This window comes from Halichoerus grypus, chromosome 1 (assembly GCF_964656455.1).
Source record: "Halichoerus grypus chromosome 1, mHalGry1.hap1.1, whole genome shotgun sequence".
Taxonomy (NCBI): Eukaryota; Metazoa; Chordata; class Mammalia; order Carnivora; family Phocidae; genus Halichoerus; species Halichoerus grypus.
The window spans coordinates 180,966,010-180,993,188 of NC_135712.1; the positions used below are offsets into that span (position 1 = coordinate 180,966,010).

Sequence of the window (27,179 nt, forward strand, 5' to 3'; positions counted from 1 at the left end):
TTAAATAATTCATCGTATCGCGCCTAAGATCAAAGACATCCCTTATATAACCATGTCACAGTAATCACATTTAGAACATTTAACACTGAACCTATACTGTTGCATAATGTACCGTCCAGTTGTACCAATAATGCCCTTTGTGACAACTTCTCTTGATATAGGATGACAGACTGCATTTAGTTGTTGTAACTGCTTAGTCTCCTTTTCTTCGAAACGGTTCTCCAACCTTTCTTTGGCATTCATCCTATTGATATTTTTGAAGAGTATGGGCCAGATATTTTAATAGAATGATCCTCCATCTGGGTTTGTCTCAGGCTTCCTCATGATTAGATCTAGTGGTGTATTTTTTGGCAGAGATACTACCCAGTGGTGTACTGGAACCAGCTGGTACCAGTGGTGAGAGCCAATTCTCACATCACATCCCAGCAACGTGTTCTGTGAGGTCATATTGGTAGTTTGAAATCAGCTATGGTGGGAGTATTTGCACCATGGATATCAACAGATGCTACAAATGAGGGATCATCCCCCCTTCCTCCAAGTTCTGGTTGTGAAACATATACATTTACCAACACAGCCATGTATATAAGTGAAGTTGTGTCCTTCTCAATAAATACTATCGGGAGGCACACGATGCCGGTCTGTCCAGTTATTGGTGATATCTTATCACTTGATTAAGACTGTATCTGTCTGGAGCACCTGGGTGGGGCAGTTGGTTGGGTAACCGACTCTTGGTTTTGGTTGGGTAACCGACCTCGTGATCTCAGGGTCGTGGGATTGAGCCCTGCACTGGGCTCGGCACAGAGTCTGCTTGGGTTTCATTCTCCCTCTGCCCCTCTCCCCTGCACATGGGCTCTCTCTTTCTCTCTCTTTCTAAAATAAATAACTCTTAAAAAAAAAAAAAGATTGTACTGTCAGATTTCTCCATTGAAAAGCTAGCATTTTCCCCCTTATCATTAAATTTCCCCATAGAGAGATACTTTGTGATTATATAAATATCCCGTCCTGTTTCTCACCAAACTTTTACGCAGTAGTTTTTATTTATTGAAAACTATTGCCTGGATAATTAGTACTATGATGACTGTAAATGATAATTTTGTTTTCCTCTCATTTCTTATACATTTATTTGTTGGTGTTCTACAAGCTACCTCTTTTAATAGACTTAACCCTAGAACAGCTAGATAATTAGTGATACACTTGGAAACAAACTGACTTCCCCCAGCAGTTTGTCAAGTAGTTCCAAATCTTAAGTATTTGTGAGCAAGTGATTCATGTCCATGGTTGTGCAGAATAAGTTTCCATGAAGTACTACATCAATACAGAAAAAGCAGATGGGTCTTCAGAAATAATTTTCCCATTCTAAGTGTTTATATTTGATGATAACTTACCATCCCATCAATAGGAAAGGGAGCATTTGGAGTCATTTTTCAGTCTTCTCTGATTCCGGTTTTTATCAAAAACATGCCTTTGGAAGATTCCTGGTGACAGATTGACACGGGAGTCAGAAAATTAACTAGTGCATGGCGGAATGGAAAGAGCACTAGACAAGAAGCCCAGAGTCACGGTCGGCTGTGGGGTTGGGTAGTACACGTCATGTCCCCGATGCTCAGTGCCATCATCTCTAAAATAATATGAGTAATTTTTTCACTAAATTCCCTTTCAGATTCTAAAACTTTCTTTTATTCACTTCTACTTGTGAATCAAAACCTATAGTTTACCTCATTAGCAAGATGTTTTGGTCAACTGAGCTAACAAGCCAAGGACAAAAATACGATGTCCGATGCAGAGACTGAACCTAGTGACCTAGGGACTGGATCTGTAAAGCACCTAAATTAGCCATGAGGGTAGAGCACCAAGACTTGATAGTGTTTCATATTACCCTTGTGTATTCAGCCACATCATCTGACTCACTTCTCTGCTCCTCTTTGTTTATCCCTGACAGTCATGGAAACCTACGAAGGATCCCATTACCTCTCTCTGAGGAGATCCCTCTCTCAAGTGTTAGCTTGCCCAGTCCCTATAAGGTTACCTGCGTTGCCATGGTTATAAGTAAAAGAAATCTTCTATCCTAGGACAGACATCAATTTCTAAAGAACTTTTGCACTTCAGGCATGAAATTCCAGAATTCTGTATATGTCTTAATTGAATTTCACCATGCGAAATGGCTGAGAACGAGGCAAATAGTATTATTTTTGCTTGATCCAGTTTTGTGAGCTCCCTGCACAAGTCAGGTAACCTTGGCAATCAGTATTAGAATTCAAAATATGTTGCCTTGGATTTCCAGAACAGTGGATAGGAGGAAGGTGAGGTAAGGGCTGAGGTATATAAAAGAATGTAAGGCTTGGCCAAACCATGGCTTCTTCTGTCTCCCTGGAACCAGAGTTCGGTAGGCCCCACCCCTCCAGCCCACCATCACCCTCCTCCACCAGAATTGTGTTGTGGCAACTTGCATAGGTGGAAAAAAAAAAAAAAGCCCCACAGGTGAGTTGCATATTTGCCTCCCCACTCTTCTGGAGCTGTCTGAGCCTGGTACTTTCCATGCTTCAGCTCCTCATTTCGGCATTTTTAATATTTAATGACCCTTCTAAGGTAGAGAATTATTTGGCAGCATTCTTAAGGGTTTCTGTCTGAGGCCTTTTTATCTGCTGAACTTCCATTTACTAAATTGAAAAGTTGGTGTCTCAAATATTGTTTGGATGACTCACCTAAGGTTCTGCTGAGGCAAAGAGGGTCATGGGGGGTCAGAAGAGTTGGCAGTCATTTTCAATATATTTTATTTAGCTTTTGTTCTGCTAATATCCGAAACAACCCATTTTTTTTCTCTTTTGTAAGATTTTAAGACAAACTGGACTTTAAGTTTGGGTGCAATTTCAAACTCAAAGATGTTTTTGAGTGTTCCTCCCCCTGTGACCCCCTCCCTCTGCCTGAGTTGTTGTTTTTTTTCCTTTGAGCATAAGGAATATAACCGTTGTAAAACTTTGTCTTGATCAACACCCATCTCACCTGTTGGATTAAATGTTTCATCATCTTTCACCAGATTAGAAAACCACTGTCTCTTGCCTGAAAGACAGAGGGCAATCAACCTGGCTTCTCTTTGATTTTATAATCTGTTTCTAGAGATTAGAAGCAAGCTTTGAATTCCAAGGCTCTGGGCCTGTCAGCTTTTAGAGCAAAAAAGTTTGGAGCAGATCCGTTGCCTCAGGTTTCGGAAGGGAAACTTAGATGTCGCAGGATGAAATTCATTTGTTTTCATTTTGTGACATAAGGGAAACATAATTATCACAGCTGGCGTTGTAACGCCCTGGGTTTTTGGTTTATTTTATTTTTGTGGTTTTTAGAAGAATTATTGTTATTAGTTTGTTTTATTTTTGAGAACCCCAAATCCAAATCACTTGGAAACGTGAGAGAAAAGCATAATCCTTTCAGAAATCTTCAGTGAGCTCACTGCTTCTGTGAACCTACCTAGTTCGCCTTTACTTTAAAACTACTTAATTACTCACCATTGATGCCCTGGTACAACTAGAAAAACTCTTCAGCCCAAATTCAACAGGTAAAAGGGAGAAATAAAGAATTCAGGGCAATTTCTAGGCTCATGAGTTCCATAGTCTCAAAGACTCTGCACTTTCAAGTACTAATTATACAACACGTAAGCAAGGTTATATGGAATTGTTTTAGTGTGTGTTAATGCTTACAAGGTAACGTATCACCCAACAAATTTTTTTTGCAAATTTTTTTAAAATGAAGATCCCGCTATACCATTCATTGTGGTACTATAGTATATGATGCAGTAATGGTATTAACGTATATGATCATATTTAACAAAATAAATGAAGGCATATGTGAATACCGTTGCTAGAGGCAATATTCCCTCCACACACACTTATGCATCCCTACCAGGGCACTGAAAAAGCATTCCTGTTTTCCAAGGCCCAGAATTCTTATTTTTTGGGGTGGGGGGAGATCTTAAAGGATGAAAAAAATAAAATAATGGGTAAAATGATAAATTAGAGTTCATCAGATTTCAGTAAAATGGAACAGAATTTTGGTCTTCTCTAAGTATTTGCTGTAACTGATTCTTAAGGCTTTACATTTTGTCTCTAACTGTATAAATATTAATTCAACAATGTGTCATTGATGTCGAAGTGAATTTACATTTTTAATAACAGTTGCATTGTGTGTATACCAAAAAAAAAAAAAAACTCAGGAAAACACAGAACGAACAAATCTAAGAAAATCTTCAGAGCTTAAAAATGAACCTGTAGGGATAAAAATTATTCATTGGGAAGTTGTCTGAATTTTCAGCCTCCAGAGTCATTTGTGTTTCTTCCAGAATACTGCTCTCTAAACAAAATTCCCCACAGCTAATTAAAGTGTGCGCGCACAGGAGCGCGCGCGCGCGCGCGCGCGCACACACACACACACACACACACACACACACACACACACACACACACACATTGTGGCTTCCCCTGAACCCTGGATGCGCCCCTCCACGCCCCCCTCCCTTTCCCCTGTAATGGTATGATCTGCGTTTGATTGTAAACTGGAGGTGCCAAGCCGTGACAGCTTCCCCGACTCCACAGCCATTTGCTACAACCTAGGGCAGCCTGTGTCCAGTGACGCTTTGCTTTTCCCCCCCGACAGGGGCAAATCGAAGCGGACAGCGAAACCATCTTCAAGTTAGCAGCGCTTGTGTTACAGGTAAGAATCGACCAACTGCCTCTTGCCTGCGCCTTTTTGTTTGTTGGTTTCTGTGAACTGCCTGCAACTCTGAAACTTTCTCGCGTGGGCCGGTGGCTGATAGATTTTTTAAGCCAGCTGGTTGTTCGCCAGTGAAAAACGTGAGCGAGCCACCGTTTTCTGTTTTAGCGTAATTTGCATGAGCTATAGGGTGGTATTGTATGTCGCAAAGGAAAATGAAATTTAGACTGCTCTGGGGGAAGAGAATGTAGACCGGACTTCTGGAAAGGAGCTCTGGAACAGTTGAATTTGGGAAGCAGCAATTGTTACAAGAGCTGTAATTTTCATTTAAATTAAGTAACTTTTGTATACATTTTTCTTGAGGTCGAGGGCAAGAGCCCCTTAATGCTTAAAGACGCTAGTAGCTGAAAAACCAAGCGTGTTCTGTGCTGGTTTAAAAAAGAGAAAACAAGTAGCACGCGTTGATTTACCTATGTCCCGCTTAAAAGGTCTGTGTCCAGACTAGAAAGTGCTGCTCGAATAGACAAGCATTTATCACATGATCTTAGAGACCTAAAAGAAGACATAATCATCTGTGCTTTTTCAGATATATTTGTCTCTTCTGTTAAGAATAATAATAATAAAAAAAGAATACGAAGTATTTCATGGATACTAATGTGTTCTCACCAATGCCACATTCTTCTCCGTGGCCCTAGAGAAAGTGTTCCTCGTGGACACTCTTCAAAACAAAACTCAGGCACTTTAAGAGGGAAACGTGACCAAGAGTGAAATTCATTTGCTTAGTTAACATAAATACATATTGATCATCTATCTTTGTTTTTTATTTCAGGAAGCCAAAGGGGATTACACCAGGTAATGGTTCCTTTTCTGATATTACTATGGAAAATAACCCTAGCTGAACCCTAGCTGAATGCCGTTACTTTGAATAACAATGGATGCAAACTCAAAAGAAAGTAAATCTCAAGGCGGGAGACTGAGATCTCTTCCCTCTTCAAATAGGGACCCATTCTTTTTGTGAATGAATCCAGCAAGGAAGCTTTCTTAGAATTTTTCAAGCCAGAGTGACAGTGAATTGTAAACAGAAGCCCTCCAGAGTTCTGTTTTCTGTTATCTGCTAGCAAGATGAAGAAATCCCTAAAAAGCTTTGGTAGCCGTGCTGACTTTTTTAAAATTTATAAATAATCCTGTGTTGGAGGAGTTATAACATATGCACAAAAAGATAAACTCCATCAGCTGCTTAGTTAAGGGATTAATGGGGGCTTGCTTTTTGCAGCTGCCCTGCAGGGGCCTCCCCCTTCAGACACTTGACCTACCAGTGATATTGTTGCCCCTGGGACACTTACTTGTTCTAACTGCCTAACTGGCCACCTCATCAGAGTGTTTATGTTCATGCTCTACCTGCTCCTTTCTGCCCCTTTTAATGCAGTAGTTGGAATCGGAGAAATCGAAACGGTTAAAGGTGGAGGCAAGGCCTCCAATTAGAAGCAGCCCACAGGCCAGTGACCCATTGAAAGCCTCACCTCTACCATGTTAATGTTCCACTCCTAGTAAACTTTACCCGTAGATTATTTACAGATGACCTAGTACTCATTCCCAGCCAAGGTTTTGAATAGTATGCCCCTTAACAGGCTGATAACCGAATAATGCCTTCTATGCCTGAAGACGTCCAGTCAGGGCATACTACTTCACCTCAGAAACTCCAGATCCTCTCACCTGCCCATTCAGTTTGGTAAAATGACTGAGGAGTCCACGTAACACACCACGATCCGCTCACCACATTCATTAGCTTTGTTTTGTGCTGTGTTACTTTTTAAAAATTTGTGTTTAAGTTAGGAAATAGGCTTTGAGGGAAAGGAAAAGTATATTTAAAAATATATTTTCCTGATATATGTAAATATATCAGGAAAATCTATAAACACCATTATTTTTTAATTAAAAGAAAATGTGGGGATAAGAGGAGGGTAAATGAGTTTCTAGATCCTTGACATCATGCTGCTGTGTTCTCCGCTCTTGGATTTCTTAGAGGAGCCATATTTCCTAGGAAGATCAGATATGCGAGGAATGTCATCATGTGGGGGGGTGAGTCTGAAGTTGATTTATAAATGAGGGCTTTAGGGCCGAAAGCTCACCCTCTGCAGTCTGTGAACTGCTAACCCTTCCTTCCCCATTTCCTCTCCACCAGCCATGTAATGGACACTCTCTAAGCCTCATACCCTCATCAGGAAAATGGCACCTACCCCCTAGATTAATGGGTGTAGAGTGGGAGATCAAATGTTGTAAACATTGCCCAGGGCAGTTTCTGGCACATGGCAAGCTCTCTGAACACTTTGACTATTATTATCAATTATTCTAGTATCATTATTGCCCTCCTCATTATCATCATCCTGCCCTGTCTCTTGGTAACCTCTGAAGAGACCACTGGGACTAAGGTGGGTCTGAAGAAGGTGAATAGTGTATTAAGGGGAAGAACAGAAGAGAAAGGTTGATACCACAAACCTTCCTTGGGGAAGATCTCTTGCCTATGACTGAAGGCTCGGAAGAGACAGTCCTTGGGTAGTCCAGAGGTTGTCTAAGACTTCAAGGTTGTTGAGTTAGTCTGGCCAAGCCCAAACCAATCCTCTTCTTTAACTTTGCCTTGTGCCTGGTGGTTTCCTGAGTGATTACTAGGCTGATTAGATGGAGGACACTGTTTTGAAATTGTCTAAACCGCACTGAGTTGTAGAAGGAACATGAGCCTGGGCGTCAAGAAACTAGCAAGGTGACCCTAAGTGAGCCGTTTGTCCCTTCTGGGCTTCAGCTTGCTCATCTGTAAATTGGGATTCATGAAAATCGTGACTTGGCAGGGTGGTTTTGAGGAGATGAATGACGTGGAACGACTTTGTAAGTTATCAGTTGTTTTGCCAGCAAGCATTAGTTTTCACTGATGGGGGTGAAGGATAGAATAAGGAACTGTGAACTCTTGTCATTGCGTTTATAATGAGGCAGAATTTTGATTCCTTGCTACCACCCACCCCCTCCCTGTGATGTGATCGCTTCCTCCTGTGAATGGGGAAAATATATTTTCCCCCCAAAATTTGTTACAAAACTAGTTTAAGAAAAATAAGATACCGTGAGGCAATGTAGTATAATGGTTAGAGCAAAGACGCGAGAACCAGACAGCCTTGCTCAGATCCCAGGTCTGCTACTTATTACCTGTATAATCTTGAGCAGGTTATTTAAACTGTCCAAGCCCTCAACTTCCTCATCTGTAGAATGGAACTTATCTTAATGGTATACACCTCATAGCATTGCTATGAGCATTAAATGAATTAATATTTGCAAAGCCCGTAGAACAGTTCCTACAGTCTCCACTTTCTTATTTCATTGTATTAATGGAATGACTTACCACCTCCCTGTTGTTTCAAATATGAATTGTTTCCCATTTTTTGCTGATATATAAATGATGCCGTGATGAACATCATGGTGTATTTGGGATTGTGGTGATCTGTGATTGTTTTCTTATGTGATGTTTCTCAGGTGGAAACAAGCAGAGGGAAGTTCCTTAAAGAGGCAAAATACAAAGTCCTGAAATGGAGTTTACACATTCTTGATACCACTACGTTAAAATTATACAAAGTTCATAGCTTTATCCAGTAACACCCACAGAATGCCTAAAATGTGTCAGCCCCAGTTGAGGCACTGAGGATGCCGAGAACCATAGGCTAGGGCATCTCCTTCCTGGGAACTTGGTTTTCTATCAAGAATTACCTCAGTGGCCATTCTGAATCCCACTCTTCTGTTGACTTACAGGCTGGTGGCTGCAGCTGTTGGCTTTTAGAACTTCACTGAGTTGACTCACTGAGGTTTAAGCCTCAAAAAATGTCCCCGAATACTTTCCAAGACCAGGGCAATGTGGCTTTCTCAATTAAAACAATGATTAACACCTACTTCTTAAGGCTGCTCTGGTCCACCCACTCCTTATGAATATCTCCCTCTTTCTCAAATGTAGCATTTCCAAAGCTGAACCCAGCAGCACCCCAGCCCCCAGAGCAACTCCTCTTCCCAGACTCCCCTTGTATGACATCAGCTTTTTCTCTTGAATTACCTCGGAGGATTTCCCTTTCACCCTCCCACCCATCTCCTCCATCTGTCTAGTCAGCTCTCTCCTTCATCAGAAGGCTTGCTTTCTCAGCCCTCATTCCCCTCCACACAACCCGAACACGGTGCTGTGTGTGTATAGTTTGTGTGAGTGCTTTCAACGACATTATTTTCAAAGTCCATGCGTGATTTCATTCAATCCCCACCACAAATGTTATCACTGCTGTTGAACAAATTCACAGATGGAAAATCAGGCCCAGGGAAACAATGTCACATAGCCAGTGAGCTTCCAGATCTTTTCTGGTGCCATCCCTCACAGCCACCTGCACAGAACCGCAGTTATCTTCCCGAGACATAAATGTGATTGGTGTTCACTACCAAGAATCTCTTTACGGTTTCTCATTGCACAAACGCCTACCCTGCACACTCTCATCTGGCATCAAGGCTCTACTTAATCTGTATTATGTACTTTAATTTCCCATACTCCACTGTTTATACTCCTTAATACCTGTTCATGCCTCTCTTCTCGGTTCTCCAGGTACTGTGTAGTATTTTCCCTTCATGGCTGTGCTCAAACTCTTCTTCCTGGAATGCCTTGAAAAACAGCAGTCCTCCCCCTTCTTACTTAGCTTCCTGCCATGTTTCCTTAAGAGTATTTTAAGTGAACATTATCATAACCAGTAGGAAACCTTGCTCTTGGGAAGTTAATTAAAATAGTAGAGTGGGGACTTTCATTCTCTTTAAATAGTTGACAGTCTGAATTTCCAAGTCAGCCTTTAAGCTGCAAAGATAACAAGCTGCTTGGGTTACACAACACAGACAACGCAGAGAATTCCTGAAAGCTGACACGGGCGAGGAGGGAAGGCTTTATCACTGAGCTAGCCGCAAATGAGTTTGTAAAAGCAGGACTGGGTTGGTTTTTTGTTTTGTTTTGTTTTGTTTTTCTTTTTCATTTCTCTTAAGATCCTGAAAGGTGGAAGTTACCGAATAATCATGTTATTAGGGCACTTCTGCTTATACGAAAAAGTGAATGACGACAATTTACAATTAAGTGCTGGGTCAGAATGAGCGTATATTGTCCCCCAGCTTCAAATGGGAAGGTATAATTCACAACTTACAGCTGTGCTACAAAATGCAGCTATTTCCCACGGGAAAGGACCTGGTGTGGCTGCCCTAAGTGTAGTTAATGGGGGGTGGGGGGGGAGCAAAGACTTTAAAGAACTTTCCCGCCTCGTTCCTACCTCTCTAGAGCATTTAAACCTCTAAAATGTCCTTCCATTTCCAGAGCCTGTAAAAATCAGTTACAGTAATAAAAATAGCAGCTCCCGTGGGCTTGGTGCTATGCGGGGTCCTTACATCAATGGGGAGGCAGTAGTGAAGACAGGAGCTCTAGAATTTAACTGCTTGGGTTCAAATCCAGGCTCAGACGCTTGCTCTATAACTGGCTAACTAACCTCTCTGGAACCCAGTTTCTGGTCTCAGTAAATATGACACGGCATTGTTATTGTTCCTAAAATGCATCACCTTCGCATCAACCCTGTGATGATAGGCACTGTTAGTATCCCCATTTTACAGATAGGGAAACTGAGTTGTGGGGTGAGCAAGTGGCATTCTGTCTAAGTCACATAGCTAGAGAGTGGCAGAATTAGGACTCCAAGCCTCATGCTCTTTACCGCTGTGAGGAGTCTCCTGATCCCTATTCCAACACAAACGGTAAGAATCATTACCTTCCTTGCTAGCAGAATAAAGAAGACTGACTGGACAGAAGTTGAACCTTTCTGTCTCATTTCAAGCAAGGGATTTAATGTATCAGCCAAAGGCTTTTATGAAGAAAAACTTGAGAAGCGGCTTTTCTCTCTCCCTGTGAAATGATTATTTTAAGGTTTGACCTAAAGATAGAAACAAATGCTCTTGTGTATCAGTTCAGTGCATTAATACTTTATTTATTTTTAATGGTTTGTAAATACATCTAAGTGTTAGGCGGTTTTACATGTTTTACAAACGTTAATTCATTAATCATCTTCACCCTATGAACTTGGTATAATACCCCCGCACTACAAGCGAGATTAAGAAACTTTGTGTGGCATTATACTGATATTACCATATTATGGCTTAACATTCCCCAATGACTTGGCCAGATGTCAAGAGTTATGTTGAATAAACAAACAAGCAAACAACACATGGGGAACCATGGACAATTAAGTGTGGGGAAGTACCTGGTTAAGAGTTAAAATTCAAGTTCTTTTCGGTAAGTTTCCCATCTGCTCATGTACATAGCTAATGTCCTAGAAGAAGACATGTAAACAGTAATTCCTACACTGGTTTGTCCCTGATGTGCGAGCATCTTGCCTGACAATGTTCCCTGGACTTCACTTTGTAAAGGGTGGGTTTTTTTATTTGCTGAAAGCTCAGTATTAAAATGCCTTTAAAAGATAGGCAGTTTGGGGAAATCTGTTCTTTGTACTCTCTGTCAGATTCATTACTCCCCTAGATTTTAATTCCATTAACTCTTAGGCAGGGCAAACATTCATCAAGTTCTGAACTTGCTTTTTCTGAAGAGCTCTAAATTTGGAAAAAATCAGCCATCCCACACGATGGGCACTTTTTCATCTGTTCTAAGCATAGAGTGATAGAGCTGGCCTGTATCACGCATTTGAACCCTCATTTTATAGCTGATGAACTAAGGAGTGACAGATCCATGACAGTTCAGGTGGACAAGACCAGACCTGCAGTCTGTGTACCCCACCCATCTCAGAGTCATCGTTTTAACTTACACCTGTGTAAGCAGGCCTGTGTGGATCCCTGCTGTCCCTGCTGGAAGGCAGTGAGGGACAGCAGGCTGTGGACTCTACCCTGGCAAGTGGTGTTATCAGTGCAGTGGCCCTGAGTCTAATATTAGTCACTTGAGGAGATAGTTGAAGAGTGAGAAGGCAGGAAATGAACTCTTGATCATCAGTGCCCTTGGATGCCTTGCCTTTTTCTCATTGTTCAACCCTGTTCCTTTGCATAGATTAAATACCTAGAGTGTGCGAGGCGCTAGACCTAGCGAGGGCTATGATGGAGGCAGACTGGCTTTCCAGTCTCCTTTGTTGGAGACGCCAGGGGAAGGCATGGGCTCTGGACTCAGACAGGCAGGCGGGAGTGAGAGACAATCTGCTGGTGGCATGCCCTTCAGCCTGTTTTAAGACATCTGAATCTAAGGTCCCTTTTCTTTTTTTTTTCTTTTTTTTTTTTTTTTAAGAGAGCAAGGCCATTCCCTTTTCTTTAAAAGGTTTGTTTTGAGGTTACCTTAACGTAACCCCTAACCTTAACCCTTTCAGGGTGCCTGGTACGGAGTGGAGATGTCAGAGTACTTGGCAGTTAGCTTCCACTTTCCACGAAGTTCTATCTATTGTAGTGAGATGTGCTTTTTTCTTTTCCTTACCATCTTAGCAATTACTAAGTGTGCAGTTTAGTGGTGGTCAACACATTCACATTGTTGTACAACTGTCACCACCATCCAGCAACAAAACTTTTCATCTTGCAAAGCTGCAACTCCGACCCATTAAACACTAACACATCTCTGCCCCTCCCCCAGCCTCGGGCAACCACCATTCTGTCTCTGTGAATTTGCCTATTCACCTCTGTGAATCTGCCTATTCTGTCTCTATGAATTTGCCTAATAATCACATGATATTTGTCTTTTTGTGACTGGCGTTATTTTATTTAGCATAATGTCCTCGTGGTTCATCTATGTTGTACCATGCATCAGAATTTCTTTTATTTTAAGGCAGAATAATATTCCTTTGTATGTATAGACCACATTTTGTTTATCTGCTCATCCATGGATGGATACTTAGGTTACTTCCACTTTTTGGTTCTTATGAATAATGCTGATATGAATATGGATATGCAAATATCTCTTTGAGACCCTGATTTCAATTATTTTAGGAAAAGAGATGCACTTTTTAAAAAGAGTCCCTGGCTTCTAGGTACTTAATTATATTCCACCATTCATTGGGATAAGGTGGGGTGAGGGCATAGGAATGTAGGACAGACCTCAGATTCTTGTTCTAAATCATCAGATCTTACCTATCAAAATTAATGCTTAAAGAGTCTAGTATTTATATTGAAAATATTGTTGCAGATGAATTTTTGTTGACGTGGAAAAATGATTACAATATACGTAGTGGAAAAAAACAAAAGTATATGTATTATCCATTTTTTTTTAAAAATGTGTATCAGTATATTCAAACACATGATATATGCATAAAACTGGTAAGTTATAGCATAGTGCATTCATTGTCTTTTGAATTTTTTTGTTCATACAGCACATTCATTTCTAATATATACATTTATATATGTTTTATTTATTTATTTATAACAGTTATGTACATGTAGAACCATACCAGCATCCTGTTCAGAAAAAATATTTACGGGGCGCCTGGGTGGCTCAGTCAGTTCAGCGTCTGACTTTTGATTTCTGCTCAGGTCGTGATCTCAGGGTCAGGGATCGAGCCCCGCATCGGGCTCTGGGCTCAGCACAGAGTCTGCTTGAGATTCTCTCTCTCCCTCTGCTCCTCCCCCCACTCACACGTGCACGAGCGCTCTCTCTCTCAAATAAATAAGTAAATAAAATCTTTTTTAAAAATGAATAAAATATTTACAAAAGAATAACATGTGGAAAGGGATGAGATAGAGTAACACGTTCAAAGAAATGGATACAGATAAATATCACTGGAAATTCTAATATTTTCTTTCTGTACACCCACATACCTTTCCACCATAGAGACCTTAAGAGAGTGGATTCTGAAGTTCGGTGGAGTTGAGTTTAGTTCCAGATTCCACTTCTCCCTGGTGAACAATCTGAGCTAAGTTACTGAACCTCTCTAAAACTCAGTTTCCTTATCTGTATAGGGATAATTACAGTTCTTTTGAAACATTTTTTTGAGGTATGATTGACATGTAACATTAGTTTCCGATGCAGCAATCAACGTAATGATTAGATAATTGTATATAGTGCACAGTGATCACCCCAATAAGTCCAGTTAACACCCGTCAACATATTTATTATGAACTTTTCTTTCTCTTGTGATGAGGACATTTAGGATCTCTCTTCGCAACTTTCAGATAGGCAGTACAGTATTGCAACGTTTTGCATGCTGCCTAGTTTAAGGTAGGGGCAGAAAAAAATTAAGCTATGATTATGGTTGTCATGACTTACAATTGTCTCAGGATGGTGGGCGGAGAAATGTTTACAGGTTTCCTTCTTTGCATGTCACTGTATTTTTGTTTATCAACATCAAAAACATAGTGCTTTTGTCAGAATTTTCTTAGAGGTTATTTTGTATTTTTAAAAAAACTCCAAGCTAACACAGTGACTTACACATCTCTCGCCCTGCATCCCCGTTCAAAATGAAAGCACGACTTGTGGAATTCTACCCACTCTGCCTAACGGAAACTTCCAAAAACCAAGGCTTAAGCTTTTCCTTGCCACCCAGAGCCACAGGGAGCCCATGACTCCCCACAGCATGTGGGAGGCCCTGGCCAGGACCTGCTGGTGCCCAAGGCCTGTGTGCCTTTGTCAACAGGCTCATTCAGTTTGGCCACAGGCGCCCGAGGCTGGGCAGGCAGAAAGGAAGCAATTAAGACAATGGAAACCTGCCGGGGAAAGAGCTGTTGGCAGGGCGGACTTCATGGGTGTGTGACCTGCGCAGTCACACGGGGCCCCCTGCTCAGAAGGGCCCCACGCTGGGTTGGTGATCTTCTGTCACCATGTTGAAATTCTCAATGATTTTTTGACAAGGGACTCCACATTTTCATTTGTCACTGGGCCTTGCAAATTGTGTGGCTGGTTCTGGCTGTTGAAAATTGTAAGGCATGGAGAAGGCCTGGGTGTTGAATGGATTCTTAAAAGAAGAGGTTCTCTAGTAGGTGTCTAAACGGGTGCTCCATTGAGAAGGGTGAAGAAACCACACAGAATTCCACAAGCCAGCTTTTTTGCGGATGTCTGGAACATCTTAGCCCTTTCTGATTCCATTTTGCATGATCTCTCAGGTCGGAGGCACGAGGAGTAACATAACCTCTACCTCATAGGGCTCCTGTGAAAATGTACAAAAATAATGTACAAAAATAATGCCCATAAAGGAGGTGGACTAGTGCCTGGCGCCTAGAATACTCATTTCTACAATCTTCCTAAGTATTCACTACCTTATTCCTTGTATAGTTCCAAGAGCTAGGTATGATGATTAGCCTCATTTCTGTGGAAACTGAGGCCCAGAGAAGTTGAGTGACTTGACCAAGTCACACAGCTGGTAAGATGTGGAGCTGGGATTTGAACCCAGGCCCTCTGATGGCAGAGGCCATGCTCTCACTTCACCATTATGCACACTGCTTTTACCATTATCTGCTAGGTGCCAGGCACCCTCACATTCTTTCTAGCATTTTGTCTCAAATTGAGGTGCTCATTCTGCAGATGCGGGGACTGAGGCTGACAGCCAAGGTCCCTTATCTTCCACACACGGAATTTGGATCTGAACCCTCCTCCGAATTTCCTCCCTGCCTTTTCTTTGGATGATTCTTCAAAAGTGAAGCCAGAGGATGTTTAATGGTATCTGCTGGATGGGGCTGATAATGAAATGCAGTCAGACCACGGGGGATTCCTGGACCCACAGGCCAGATGAGTCTGCATGGCTTGTTTCTGGCCACAGTGTCACGTCCTCTGCAGGAGCTGAGGCCCTAGCGTCATCCTGGGTCCCCATCTCAGCTCCAACCTGAGGAGATGTGTCGGCTTCTACAAGTCTCACCTCTTTATTGCTCAGTTTTTCCACCTGTGAAGTGGGGGTGGTAATCCTATTTGTGGAAGAGGATTCTTGGGTGGATTATGTTTACATGCTCAGTTGCATGCCTAGTAAGTATTTCTAACTATAAAAGCTCTTTTGCTCCAGCTTTTAGAAAAGAAAGGTATTGCCTGTGTTTGAGTAGAACAAATACTTTTATTTCTTCTGATAGTTCTTAGCAGTTCACAGAGCTCATTCTCAGACTCTTATCTTGTTTGGATTTCATTTGTTTTTAATTTTTTTTTTTAATGCCAGTATAGTCTTGTTTGGACTTTAAAATGACCCTGCAAGGAAAGGGGTTTCATCTCCACTTTACAGAAAAGGGAGGCCTGGATCCACTATTTAAGAGCAGAATCAGGCTAGGAATCCAGGCCTCTGCATTTCACCGCTTCTAAGTATTTTGCATTTCAGAACACTTTGCCTTTCACAGCTTTTTTTTTTTTTTTTAAAGATTTTATTTATTTATTTGAGAGAAAGAATGAGAGAGAGAGCATGAGAGGGGTGAGGGTCAGAGGGAGAAGCAGACTCCCTGCTGAGCAGGGAGCCCGATGCGGGACTCGATCCCGGGACTCCAGGATCATGACCTGAGCCGAAGGCAGTCGCTTAACCAACTGAGCCACCCAGGCGCCCGCCTTTCACAGCTTAAAGACACAATGCAAATAAACAAAAATAAAAGACCCCAAGTTCCACCATAATAGACCCTAGACAGCTACCAACCCCACAGGGACGATCAGTCTTGTGCCAGGAGCGAATGGGGCCATTGTACCATCACTGCTACTTGATACAAAAAAAGAAATTCAGCCTCAGTGGGCTTTTCAGATAGCGGCCGGCTAAGACATCTGCATATTTAGTGTTCAGTAGGAATAGAAAGTGGCGTGACATAAACTTCTCTCCCCAAAGTGTAAGCCATTCAGAGTCTTCCTGCGCTAAGGGATGGCATTTTATTTATTTATTTTTTAAAGATTTTATTTATTTGACAGAGAGAGACACAGCGAGAGAGGGAACACAATCAGGGGGAGCGGGAGAGTGAGAAGCAGGCTTCCCGTGGAGCAGGGAGCCCGATGTGGGACTCTATCCCAGGCCCCGGGATCATGACCTGAGCTAAAGGCAGACACTTAATGACTGAACCACCCCGGCGCCCTAAGGGATGGCATTTTAAGGGATGATCTCTACATTCCCTCACTGATACACACTTCAGTGCCTTTTGGTTTGGTTCAAGAAACACTGAGTAACAACGTAACACACATTCAGTCTTATTATCTGTGTTCAAATGGCTGATGAGGTTAATCCAGTTTTTGTGTGATCAGGACAGACACACTGAGTCACACATGCAGGAAGAAGGAATAAAGCTTTGGGGCTTCAAGCTGACCATACATAATTTTCACTTGTCTTGTAGGCAGTGTCCCAAGAAAGGAACAGGTTTATTTGACTTTACATTCCTTTATAGGAAAACACGATCCATATTATTTTTCTTCCATGTGCCCTTTTTTTCTAACTTGAGATTTGTATGACAGATCACTTTTTTAAATTATGGTAAAATATACATAACATAAAATTTACCATCTTAACCATTTTTAAGTGTGTAATTCAGAAGTGTTAAATATGTTCTCATTGTTACGCAGCTGATCTCCAGAACTCTTCATTTTACAAAACTGAAATGTTATGCCCATTAAACACTCCTGGCAACCACCATTCTACTTTCTGTCCCTGTGAATTTGTTTACTATGTTTACAGAATTTCATGTTAACCTACTTCTCAGCCTGTCATTCTTACGAATTTTCCTTCTTCTGAGAGTTGAAGTTTCCAAGTAGACATGATTAGAATCCTCAGCAAGCTGGCTAACGTTGAGAAAAACCTCTCATCACACTTTCATTATTATTAGAAGTTCTTTAGACTTAAAAAAAAAAATAGTTTGACAGTTGATCATTATCAAGCGTGCAGATGGACAGAGTAATTTGTCCTCTGTTTCAAGTTAGGCCACAGACGAAAACAATAGCAAAAGAATTCAAGCTGAGAGGACACTGTGTTTCCCATCAAGAACACAAGCAGATTCCTTACATCTTTGGTACAGTGCTGAGATAAGGAGGGCCCGATGCAAATTCCGTGGACTGGTCATGATGTGGGAAGAGCAAGATTCAAGGCTGAACTTGAACCAGTTACAGTGGATTCTGTTGAACAAATCCTAAAACTGCTTACAACTTGGGACTTGGCAAGGTGTTTCCAGAGTTCTTTCCCTGTGTCATTTATTACACAGGATTGTGTAATACACAGGTTGGCGGATTTAGCAAATAAAAATACAGGATGACCGTTTAAATTTGAATTTCAGATAGATAATGAATATTTTTGTTAATTCCCACACCTAACATACAGTGTTATATTAGTTTCAGGTGCACAATATAGCGATTCAACAATGAATAATTTTATTTATTTTATTTTTTTATTTTTTTTATTTTTTTTTTAATTTTTTTTATTTTTTTATTTTTTAGTATAAGTGTGTCCTAAGTATTTAATCTGACAACTCTAACCTAGATCACCCACTGGGGATTCTTCTTGGTGGTAATCATCCATCCATAGCTTGGTCTGAGAGTGGGGGCAATAAAGGGTTTGGAAAGCTCTTTGGTTTCACATGCTGCTGTCAGAAAGGAAAAAACACATTTATTGAGCGCAGGCAGCTGTCTTCACAGTATTCTATTGCTGTCTTCCCAAGAACCCTGTAAGACAGGTCACTAGCCCCAGTTTTATAATGAGGAAGCCAAGGCTCACAAAGGTTAGTTTATCTAGGGCCACAAAAATCCTACCAACCCAGAAACTTGGGACTGAATTCAGTTCTTGGTCCAAACCTTATTACTGCACATCACGGGTCCAGAGCCAGCTGGTTGGTTGGTCTGTTGATTTGTTTCTAAGTGGAAGCTTTGTAGTAGCCCGTATCCAGGTCCTGGCTGCCCATGGACAAGCTCTGGCGGATGGGGGGCAGGTAGGTGAGTCTTCTAAACCATATAAATTAGAAATAGTGCTTACCTCTAGGTTCGCTATGAGGATTAAGTGAGTTCCTATAAGTAAAATCGAGCACTTCACACACTCAGGACAGTCCCCTTTCGGGCCAGGTTCTTTTATTGTTCTGCTAAGGAGCTGAGGGGTCCGAGGGAGCTGGAGATCAGAGGCAGCCTGGAAATGCATGTTCACACCTTGAACCCCAGTGAAAGAGCTTCATTTTCTCAAGATGTGGGAGGGGGCACCCCTTTCCCGGAAGCAGTGGGGGCTCCAGAGCTTCTGCAGGAGGGCAGGAGACTGGTTTATGTAATCCTCCAGGGATTTGGCTGGAGGTGTGATCTCGAAACGTTTAAACTTTGGTACGGGGAGGAAACTCAAAGAATGGAAAGACCTTGTGACTTGGGAGAGGAGTGCTGCCGGCCCCTCCCCTCTTCCACTCCTGCCTTCCAATTCCCTCCGGCTCCTCCTCCCCTTCTCCCCCTTCTGCTGCTCCGACCTGGAGTCCCGGGGAACCAGCCAACCCGCTGCTGGTGTTCTAGACCTAGCGCCACCTCACTGCAGAGCCTTTGGTAAGTCTTCAAACCGCGGCGGGCAGGTCCCGGGGAACCAGCCAACCCGCTGCTGGTGTTCTAGACCTAGCGCCACCTCACTGCAGAGCCTTTGGTAAGTCTTCAAACCGCGGCGGGCGGGCCGGTTTCCCCCACAGGGACTGAGGGTTTGGACCAAAGGAATTCAGCTCTCCCAACGGCCTGGCTGCCTTTTGGTCTGGAAGGGAGGGAGGCAAGGAGGGCACTTCATTTTATCTACTAGGAGATTACCTCGGGTCTGTAAGCACTTTTTCTTTCTTTCTTTTTTTTTTTTAAAGATTTTATTTATTTATTTGACAGAGAGACACAGTGAGAGAGGGAACACAAGCAGGAGAAGTGGGAGAGGGAGAAGCAGGCTTCCTGCTGAGCAGGGAGCCCGATGCAGGGCTTGATCCCAGGTCTCTGGGATCATGACCTGAGCCGAAGGCAGATGCTTAACGACTGAGCCACCCAGGCGCCCCTGTAAGCACTTTTTCTATACTGATTATTGGCCATTTTCGGTAGTGGCATTGGACTACATTAAGTGAATGGGAGCCCTAGCTTTCTGCCTTTGCATATAATCGGCAATGAAAGTGACAACATGTGTCTTACTTCCTCATCTGTCCTCACCCAAGAAACTACCACTGTCCTAGAACCAGTCAGTGGCCACCATATTTATGAATTCTGAAGCCCCAAGTTAAGCTGACGAGTCTTCCCTTTCTTCCCCAACCCCACCTTCCCCTTCTGGTCAGAACCTGGAGGAGTTAGGCAAAGTGGGTAAAGCACAGGTTTGGAGTCACATCTCTACTTTCTTACTGTGTGAGTTTAAATTAATCGCTCTTAAATTTCAGTTTTCACATCTGTGAAATGGGGGATCCGGTGATAATAGCATAATACACCTGTAGAGAGAGACTTCCTCCCAAACTCTGCCACCTAATAATGCCCAGTGAGTGTGAGAAATTCAAAGCATTTCTTTTTGGGGACTGAATGACGTGCTCACTTGGCATCACTGCTGGGTCAGCCCCCTAGAGTCTACTGAAACTAACCTCTTAGCATGTCCTCAGCCTCCGGGACCTTCTTTTCTATTTTAAATGGTTGATTACTGTCTCTTTTTCGAAAATCTCCTTGTGTTTTATGATCTGTGGATTCTGTTATTCTGTTGCAGTGCTTCTCAAGTCATTTGTGAGACAGATTGCTGGGTCCCCCCTTTGAGCCCTTCTGATGCAGTAGGTCTGGAGTAGGCCCCACTAATTTGCATTTCTAACAGGTTCTGAGATAATACTGATTTTGCTGGTCAGGGGACTGTGATGTAGTAACTTTGCGCTTGTCACCTTTAATATCCCCTTACCTAGGAATTAGTAGAAAGAAATTTACTGTTAGAACTCCCTAGTTACTAAATCAAGGAGCTAATAAACTAGACTCGTCATAGAGAGCCAAGTTCCCAGATAACTGAGAGAAATGTGATTTTTAAAAAATTCAAACAGTGTGATTTGAAGGCATCAGCGAAAAACCACTCTAAGTAAACTGGTAACAGACCTTAAACTGCTAATCACTGAGTGTTAATCAGTCCAGTAGATTGGTGAAAGAAATCCGTGTTTATACACAGTAACCAAGATCCTTTTAATAATGACATGGTTAAGCAAGCTGTCATCCTTAAACAATGGATCCAGCTTGAATGTTTTAGTAGGTGAGTTGGCACCTACTACACCATTTAACAGACATGAAATGCACTTTCTGTAACTGGTATGATCATTACCATGTCCCAGTCCTTCAGTGAAGTGCACGGTCTCTAGCAAGCTTAGATAAGGAAGGGGCTTATCACCAGGGTCTCCACAGAGCAATGCCGGGAGACTAGCAAATGTTTCTAATTAGCACAATTCCCAATGACTGCAAATCTTTAGTTTGCATGGAGCACAGCATTAGATAGAGCTCCCAGCTGTGACAACTTGCCCAAGTCCCCCGGATATCCCTTTTCATACCTTTTTATTTAATTTTTTTTCTCCCCTTTACTTAATTTCTGATGATATGGCAGACTTTATCTTGAGTGTTCAAACAGGCATTAACTATAGCATTTTTACATTTGCATATATATTTTTTAAGCAAGATATTGTATCTACCCATAGGTGTTTCGTTAATAAATAAATAAGTAAAATAAATTTATTTATTATTTTTAAGTAATTTCTACGCCCATAATGGGGCTCAAACTCATGACCCCAAGATCAAGAGTGGCATGTTCTGCCAACTAAACCAGCCAGGTGCTCCTGGCTGGTTTTTATGAAATACAGGTTTTGAATTGTATATGGGTAAACAGACTCCAGTCTTAAGGTACTTTTTAAATAGCTTAGTTTATTTCTTTGTGTAGTAAAGTTGCTACAAAGATTTCCTTTGGGTCATTATATTCAACATGAGCTTTTTAGGCACTTTTGCTTTGGGTTTCAGGTAAGAAAGAGCTTCAGCCTCAAAAGGAAAAGGGAAGTTTGGGGGTTGGGCTTTTTTTTTTTTTTTCCAAAATGTCCTAGAAACCTAGGGATGCCCCCACACCAGGCATACACAGCTACCGTCGTCAAGGGACCTCAGCGATTGGTCTGCTCTGGAAAACACTGGCACCCACCGTTTGCTAATTGCCTGCGCTCCAGCCTCAGAATGGCAGGTGGCTGGTTGTCGTTGTGAGCATGTTCCCAATTAGCCACAAACAGGTGCACACATTTGCTGGGGGTGGCTGTTTCCACACAAGTGCTCCCACACACACAAAGGGTGGCCTCGGTCTTGCCAACCATGTGGCTTTCTCAAAAAATGAGTGAGGTTGGCACATTCCTCCAGGGCTTTTGAGGTCAGTGAAGAAGAACAACAGCCCAAGAAAGGGGGCTTGAGCATGCCAAAGGGAATCATCACCTGAAATGTAGTTACAGGGGCGAAATGGTGGGCCATGAGCTGCTTCCTTCTAGAAAGCCGTCAGAATAGGAATCTGGAATGCCTAATGGAGGCGTTCTGCCTAGATCATCAGAGGAAACAAGAGTATGTTCTTCAGTGTGACATCTGAATTCCTGCCGAGACGATGAAGAAAAGTAATTCCTGGTTTCGTTACTGAGAAGTCACAAGTCTTGTAGATTTACGGGTATTCTCTCTGGCCAGGACCTGGAGAAATCAGTCCCTCTTGGCAATTCTGGTCAAGTGCACATCTTTAAAATAACACTTCCATTGCCAGTAAGGTCAAGAACGCCCAGTCAGGGTGAGTGCATTTAATGCTGGGGCACAGACATCTCCATCCAGGGCTGCTCACCTCCCAGCTGCTTTTGAGCCCTCCCTCTGGATTCTGCCTGCCTGCCAGCCTGCCAGCCCGGAGGGCCCGGCTATGCTGAAGCCAGACCTGGCTGCCCCTGCAAGCTCAGTGGATCCACGTGGCCTCCGGCTCCCAGGCAAATTCCCCGGGCTGGGTTCTTCAGAGGGTGAACAAATCAGCACTCAGCTACTGTCAGTCCGCTCAGACGTGAAATCCTTCTTGGTCCCGAACTCTGAAAATGATCAGGATTAACCTTAGTATAATGTGCCAGTGTTTCTAACACCCTGGTGGATTCACTTTGTGGTTCGTCAGTTAGACCTCTTGCTTTAGTTAGTGCTGCAGTTCTTCTCCTCTAAACGGCAGGGAGCGGGCTCGCGCTCCAGCACCTTACTTCCACCCGCTAGCCACATTGGATGTCGTTTTTGATGTGAATTATATCACGCAGAAGAAAGCATAACACATGTATGTTTGGTTTAAAGAACAAACCAGAGAATGCACAGCTACATAACCACACCCAGGGAGGAATGTTGCCAGGACCCCACCCCATCCCCCATTATGTACCGTGCCCCTCCCCCCTTCAATAAAATCCTCTTTCCCCAGAGGTACTCTGACTCTATGGTACATATTTTCTTGTTTTGCTTTCTACTTTTATCACCTAAATATGAATCTCTAGTTTAATTTTGCTTATTTTATTTTATTTTTTAAGATGTTATTTTTTTGAGAGAGAGAGCACGAGTTGGGGGGAGTCTAAGTAGGAAGCCCAACATGGGACTCAGTCCCAGGACCCCAAGATCATGACCCCAGCTGAAGGCAGACGCTAAACCAACTGAGCCACCCAGGTGCCCCTATTTTGCTTATTGTAGAACATGGGATTGTGATGTATATATTAATTTGTGTCTTGCTTCTTTGCTTACTATTTGTGAATTTCATCATGTTGTGTGAAGCTCTAGTGTCTTTGCTGTACGGTATTCCCATTGTTTGAATACACTACAATTCTATCATTCCTATTGTTACAAGATATTTGGGTTGTTTCCTTTATTTGTCTTCTTGGGTTTTAGTTGTTTGTTTCAAGTTTTTATTTAAATTCTAGTTGGTTTACATATAGTGTAATATTGGTTTTAGGAGGAGAATTTAGTGATTCATCACTTACGTACAACACCCGGTGCTCATCACAAGTGCCCTCCTTAATACCCATCAACCATTTAGCTCTCCACCCGCACCCCCACCCGCCTTATTTGTCTTCTTGTGAACAATGCTGCTACAAAGCTTATTCTTTTGCCTAAGTTTCTCTAGGGATATACCTAAGAAAGGATCTCTGTGTACAGGGTATGCAAATTTCCAAATTGATCATACCAGTTAACATCCCCACTAGCAATAGATGGGAGTTTCTATCGCCCTACACCTTCATGTAGACTAGGTATTGCCAGAGTTTTAAGTTTGGCAGTCTGGTACGTAGTGGTGGTTCACTGAGGGTTTAATTTGTGTTTCCCTGAGTACTTATGAAGCTGAATACTTGATTCTGTCTGTTGGCCACAGGATTTCTACTTCTGTGCACTGTTGAAAGGTTTAACCCATTTTTCTTTTTTTTTTATTGTTATGTTAATCACCATACATTACATCATCAGTTTTTGATGTACTGTTCCATGAGTCATTGTTTGTGCATAACACCCAGTGCTCCATGCAGAACGTGCCCTCTTTAATACCCATCACCAGGCTAACCCATCCTCCCACACCCCTCCCCTCTAGAACCCTCAGTTTGTTTTTCAGAGGGTTTAACCCATTTTTCTGCCATTAGGCTGCCTGTCTCAGCCATCTTTGGGTCCTTCTCTTTTAATGTTGATAGCTAATGTTCACAGCTCAATTATCTCAATATCTGTGGTGGCTTGTTAGAAATGGGCTATTAAATGGGTTCTTACAGGAAAGTGATGTTATATATTCACAAGGAAAGGATGTTTCTGCAACAGCCCAAATGACTAAATGGGAAGGGACGATAGGAAACTTTTCTAATACAAAAAAATAAGGCTTTGTTCTTTCCTAAGAATATAATCATTTGGGATGTGATCCAGATTCCACATTTGTCAAAAATCACTTATGCATCTCTTTTATTTTTGCACTACTGACAATTTGCACTGTTAATACATTTTTTAAAACTGAAAACCAAATTGGGGAGCTGAGAAAGCATCTCCCTATCCATTCTAAACTAATAGCTTATGTCACAAATTGCAAAGTGATAGTGATGGTCCGCAATATGTTTTATATGGCCTGCACCGTGTTTTAGTTTTTATTTTTGTTTTTTGTTTGTTTGTTTCTTGGTGGAGGCAGTATTTTAAAATTTCGATATCTTACATAAAACTCTGAGGTTTTTGCCTTAATTGTTGGGGAAAAAATGTAATCACTAGGCAATAGTGGATCCATATTCCCACATGGCAGAAATTACCTGGATCTAAGTGGTGGCTCCCTATTAGCATTGGAGTCAGATTGTGTTTTCCCTTGTATCCAGTCTCTCTTTCTTCTGTATCATTAGAGTTTTTAGCTAGACATGTGGCTGCCCCAAATAAAGACTACATATTGCAGTGTCCTTTGAATTAGGGATAGCCATATGATTGTTCTGGCCAAGAGACTTAGGGAAAGTGAGCAGATTTCATGTTCTGCCCCTAAATAATGGGTTTGTCCTCCCTCATTGTTGTTCTCCGACCTGATGGCTGAAATGTGGGCTCAGTGGTGGGCTGTCTGGGACCATGTGAAGGATAGCAACATCCCAGCGATGATGAAGCAACAAGAGAAGAGTTTGGGCCCCTGAATATTTCATGCCCTTCTAGGTCTGACTTTAGATAAAGAGAAATTAATTAAAATGTTGATCTGTGTCACATATGGTCAAGTCAAGTCTGTATGCTAAGTAATACTTCAAATGGGCAACGTTTTCTTTTCTTCATAGTCCCCACCATTCCTCATTGTGTTTCTTCTTCTTCTTTTTTTTTTTTTTTTTAAGATTTTACTTATTCGCTTGAGAGAGAGGGAGAGAAAGTGCATGCACACACGTGCGCGCACAGCGCTCTGACTTGAGCCAAAGGCAGGATGTTTACCCGACTGGGCCACCCAGGCTCCCGGTGTTCTTGTTTCTAATGCTGACTCTGACTTGCCTGTTTTCAGCTAGCTTAGATAGTTGAATGTCTAACGCCTCTCTCACTTGGCTCCTGATAGGCATTTGTATCTAAGGTGTATTTGTGTTCTGATATCTATAGTCTAAGAGTGACACGAGAGAAATTCTTTAGGTCTAAAAGATACAATTAAAAGTTTTAGGGTTGAATTATCAAAAATTTTATAATAATTCAAGTCAGGGTTTCTCAAACTCAACATTGCTAACATTTTGGGCAGGATAATTCTTTGTTGTTGGGACTCTATCCTGTGTATTGTAGGATGTACAACAGCATCCTGGCCTCCACTCAGCAGATGTCAGTAACGCCTCCCTTCAACTGTGACCATGAAACATGTCTTAAGGGGCGCCCTGCTGGCTCAGTCAGTGGAGCATGCAACTCTTGATCTCAGGGTTGTAAGTTCAAGCCCCACACTGGCTGTAGAGGTTACTTAAAAAAAATAAATCTTTAAAAAAGTCTTTAAAATAAATGTCTTAATGGGGCACCTGGGTGGCTCAGTCGGTTAAGCATCTGTCTTCAGCTCAGGTCATGATCCCGGGGTCCTGGGATTGAGCCCCGCATAGGGCTCCCTACTCACTGGGGAATCTGCTTCTCCCTCTCCCTTTGCCCCTCTCCCCTACTTATGCTCTTTCTCTCGCTTACTCTCTCTCTCTCTCTCAAATAAATAAATAAATAAATAAATAAATAAATAAATAAAATCTTTTAAAAAAATGTCTTAAGACATTGCTAAATGCCCCCTTAGGAGAAAAGCTGCACAGGTTAAAAGCCACTAATCTAAAGTGCATTTCTTTCTTTTTCTATCTTTTCTGAATTAATATACTTTATTATTTTAGAGCAGTTTTAGGTTTCCAGAAAATTTGAGCGGCAAGTACAGAGAGTTCCCATCTACCCTCTCTTTCTTTCCCCTTCCGTGTCCCACGCCTGACAGGTTCCCCTACTATTAACATCTTGCATTAGTGGGGTACATTTGTTACAATTGAATCAATATTATTAGATCATTATTAACTGAAGTCCGTAGTTAAGTTAGGATTCAGTCCGTGTTGTACAAGTTTATAAATTTTTTTTTAAAGATTTTATTTATTTATTTGAGAGAGAGAGAGAGAGAATGAAAGAGAGAACACGAGAGGGGGGAGGGTCAGAGGGAGAAGCAGGTTCCCCGCTGAGCAAGGAGCCCGATTCAGGGCTCGATCCTGGGACTCCAGGATCATGACCTGAGCCGAAGGCAGTCGCCCAAGCAACTGAGCCACCCAGGCGCCCCAAGTTTATAAATTTTGACAAATGCATAATGTTATGTATGTCATTACAGTATTATTTAGAATAGGTGCACTGCCCCCAAATCCCTTGGGCTCCACCTGTTCAAGTATACTCCTTTTAAAGTAGTCTAAACTCTGCTTAAAATGAACCCTAAGCTATTAACCCTATTAATGCACATTTTAGTTGCTTCCTGAAAATTGATTGGTACCCCAGAAAGGTCTTACTGAGTGAATACTCGTTATTTAGGATACTGGCCCATGATTGATCTTTGGTACTATATTGATTTATTCAACCCCCACATCCAGATGAAGAACATCTTATCACATCTTATAACTGGGGT

At 42.0% G+C, this 27,179-nt stretch overlaps 1 protein-coding gene across 3 annotated transcripts in view; it reads left to right on the forward strand.

The window, feature by feature from the left end:
• FRMD4B (FERM domain containing 4B) overlaps positions 1 to 27,179 on the forward strand; it is a 323,175-nt gene that overhangs the window by 249,794 nt on the left and 46,202 nt on the right. For all 3 annotated transcript variants that reach the window (XM_078076109.1, XM_078076102.1, XM_078076107.1), the window contains 2 exons: positions 4,642 to 4,698; positions 5,528 to 5,550. In XM_078076109.1, the coding sequence (XP_077932235.1) occupies positions 4,642 to 4,698; positions 5,528 to 5,550 (80 nt within the window). The remainder of the gene's footprint in view (positions 1 to 4,641; positions 4,699 to 5,527; positions 5,551 to 27,179) is intronic.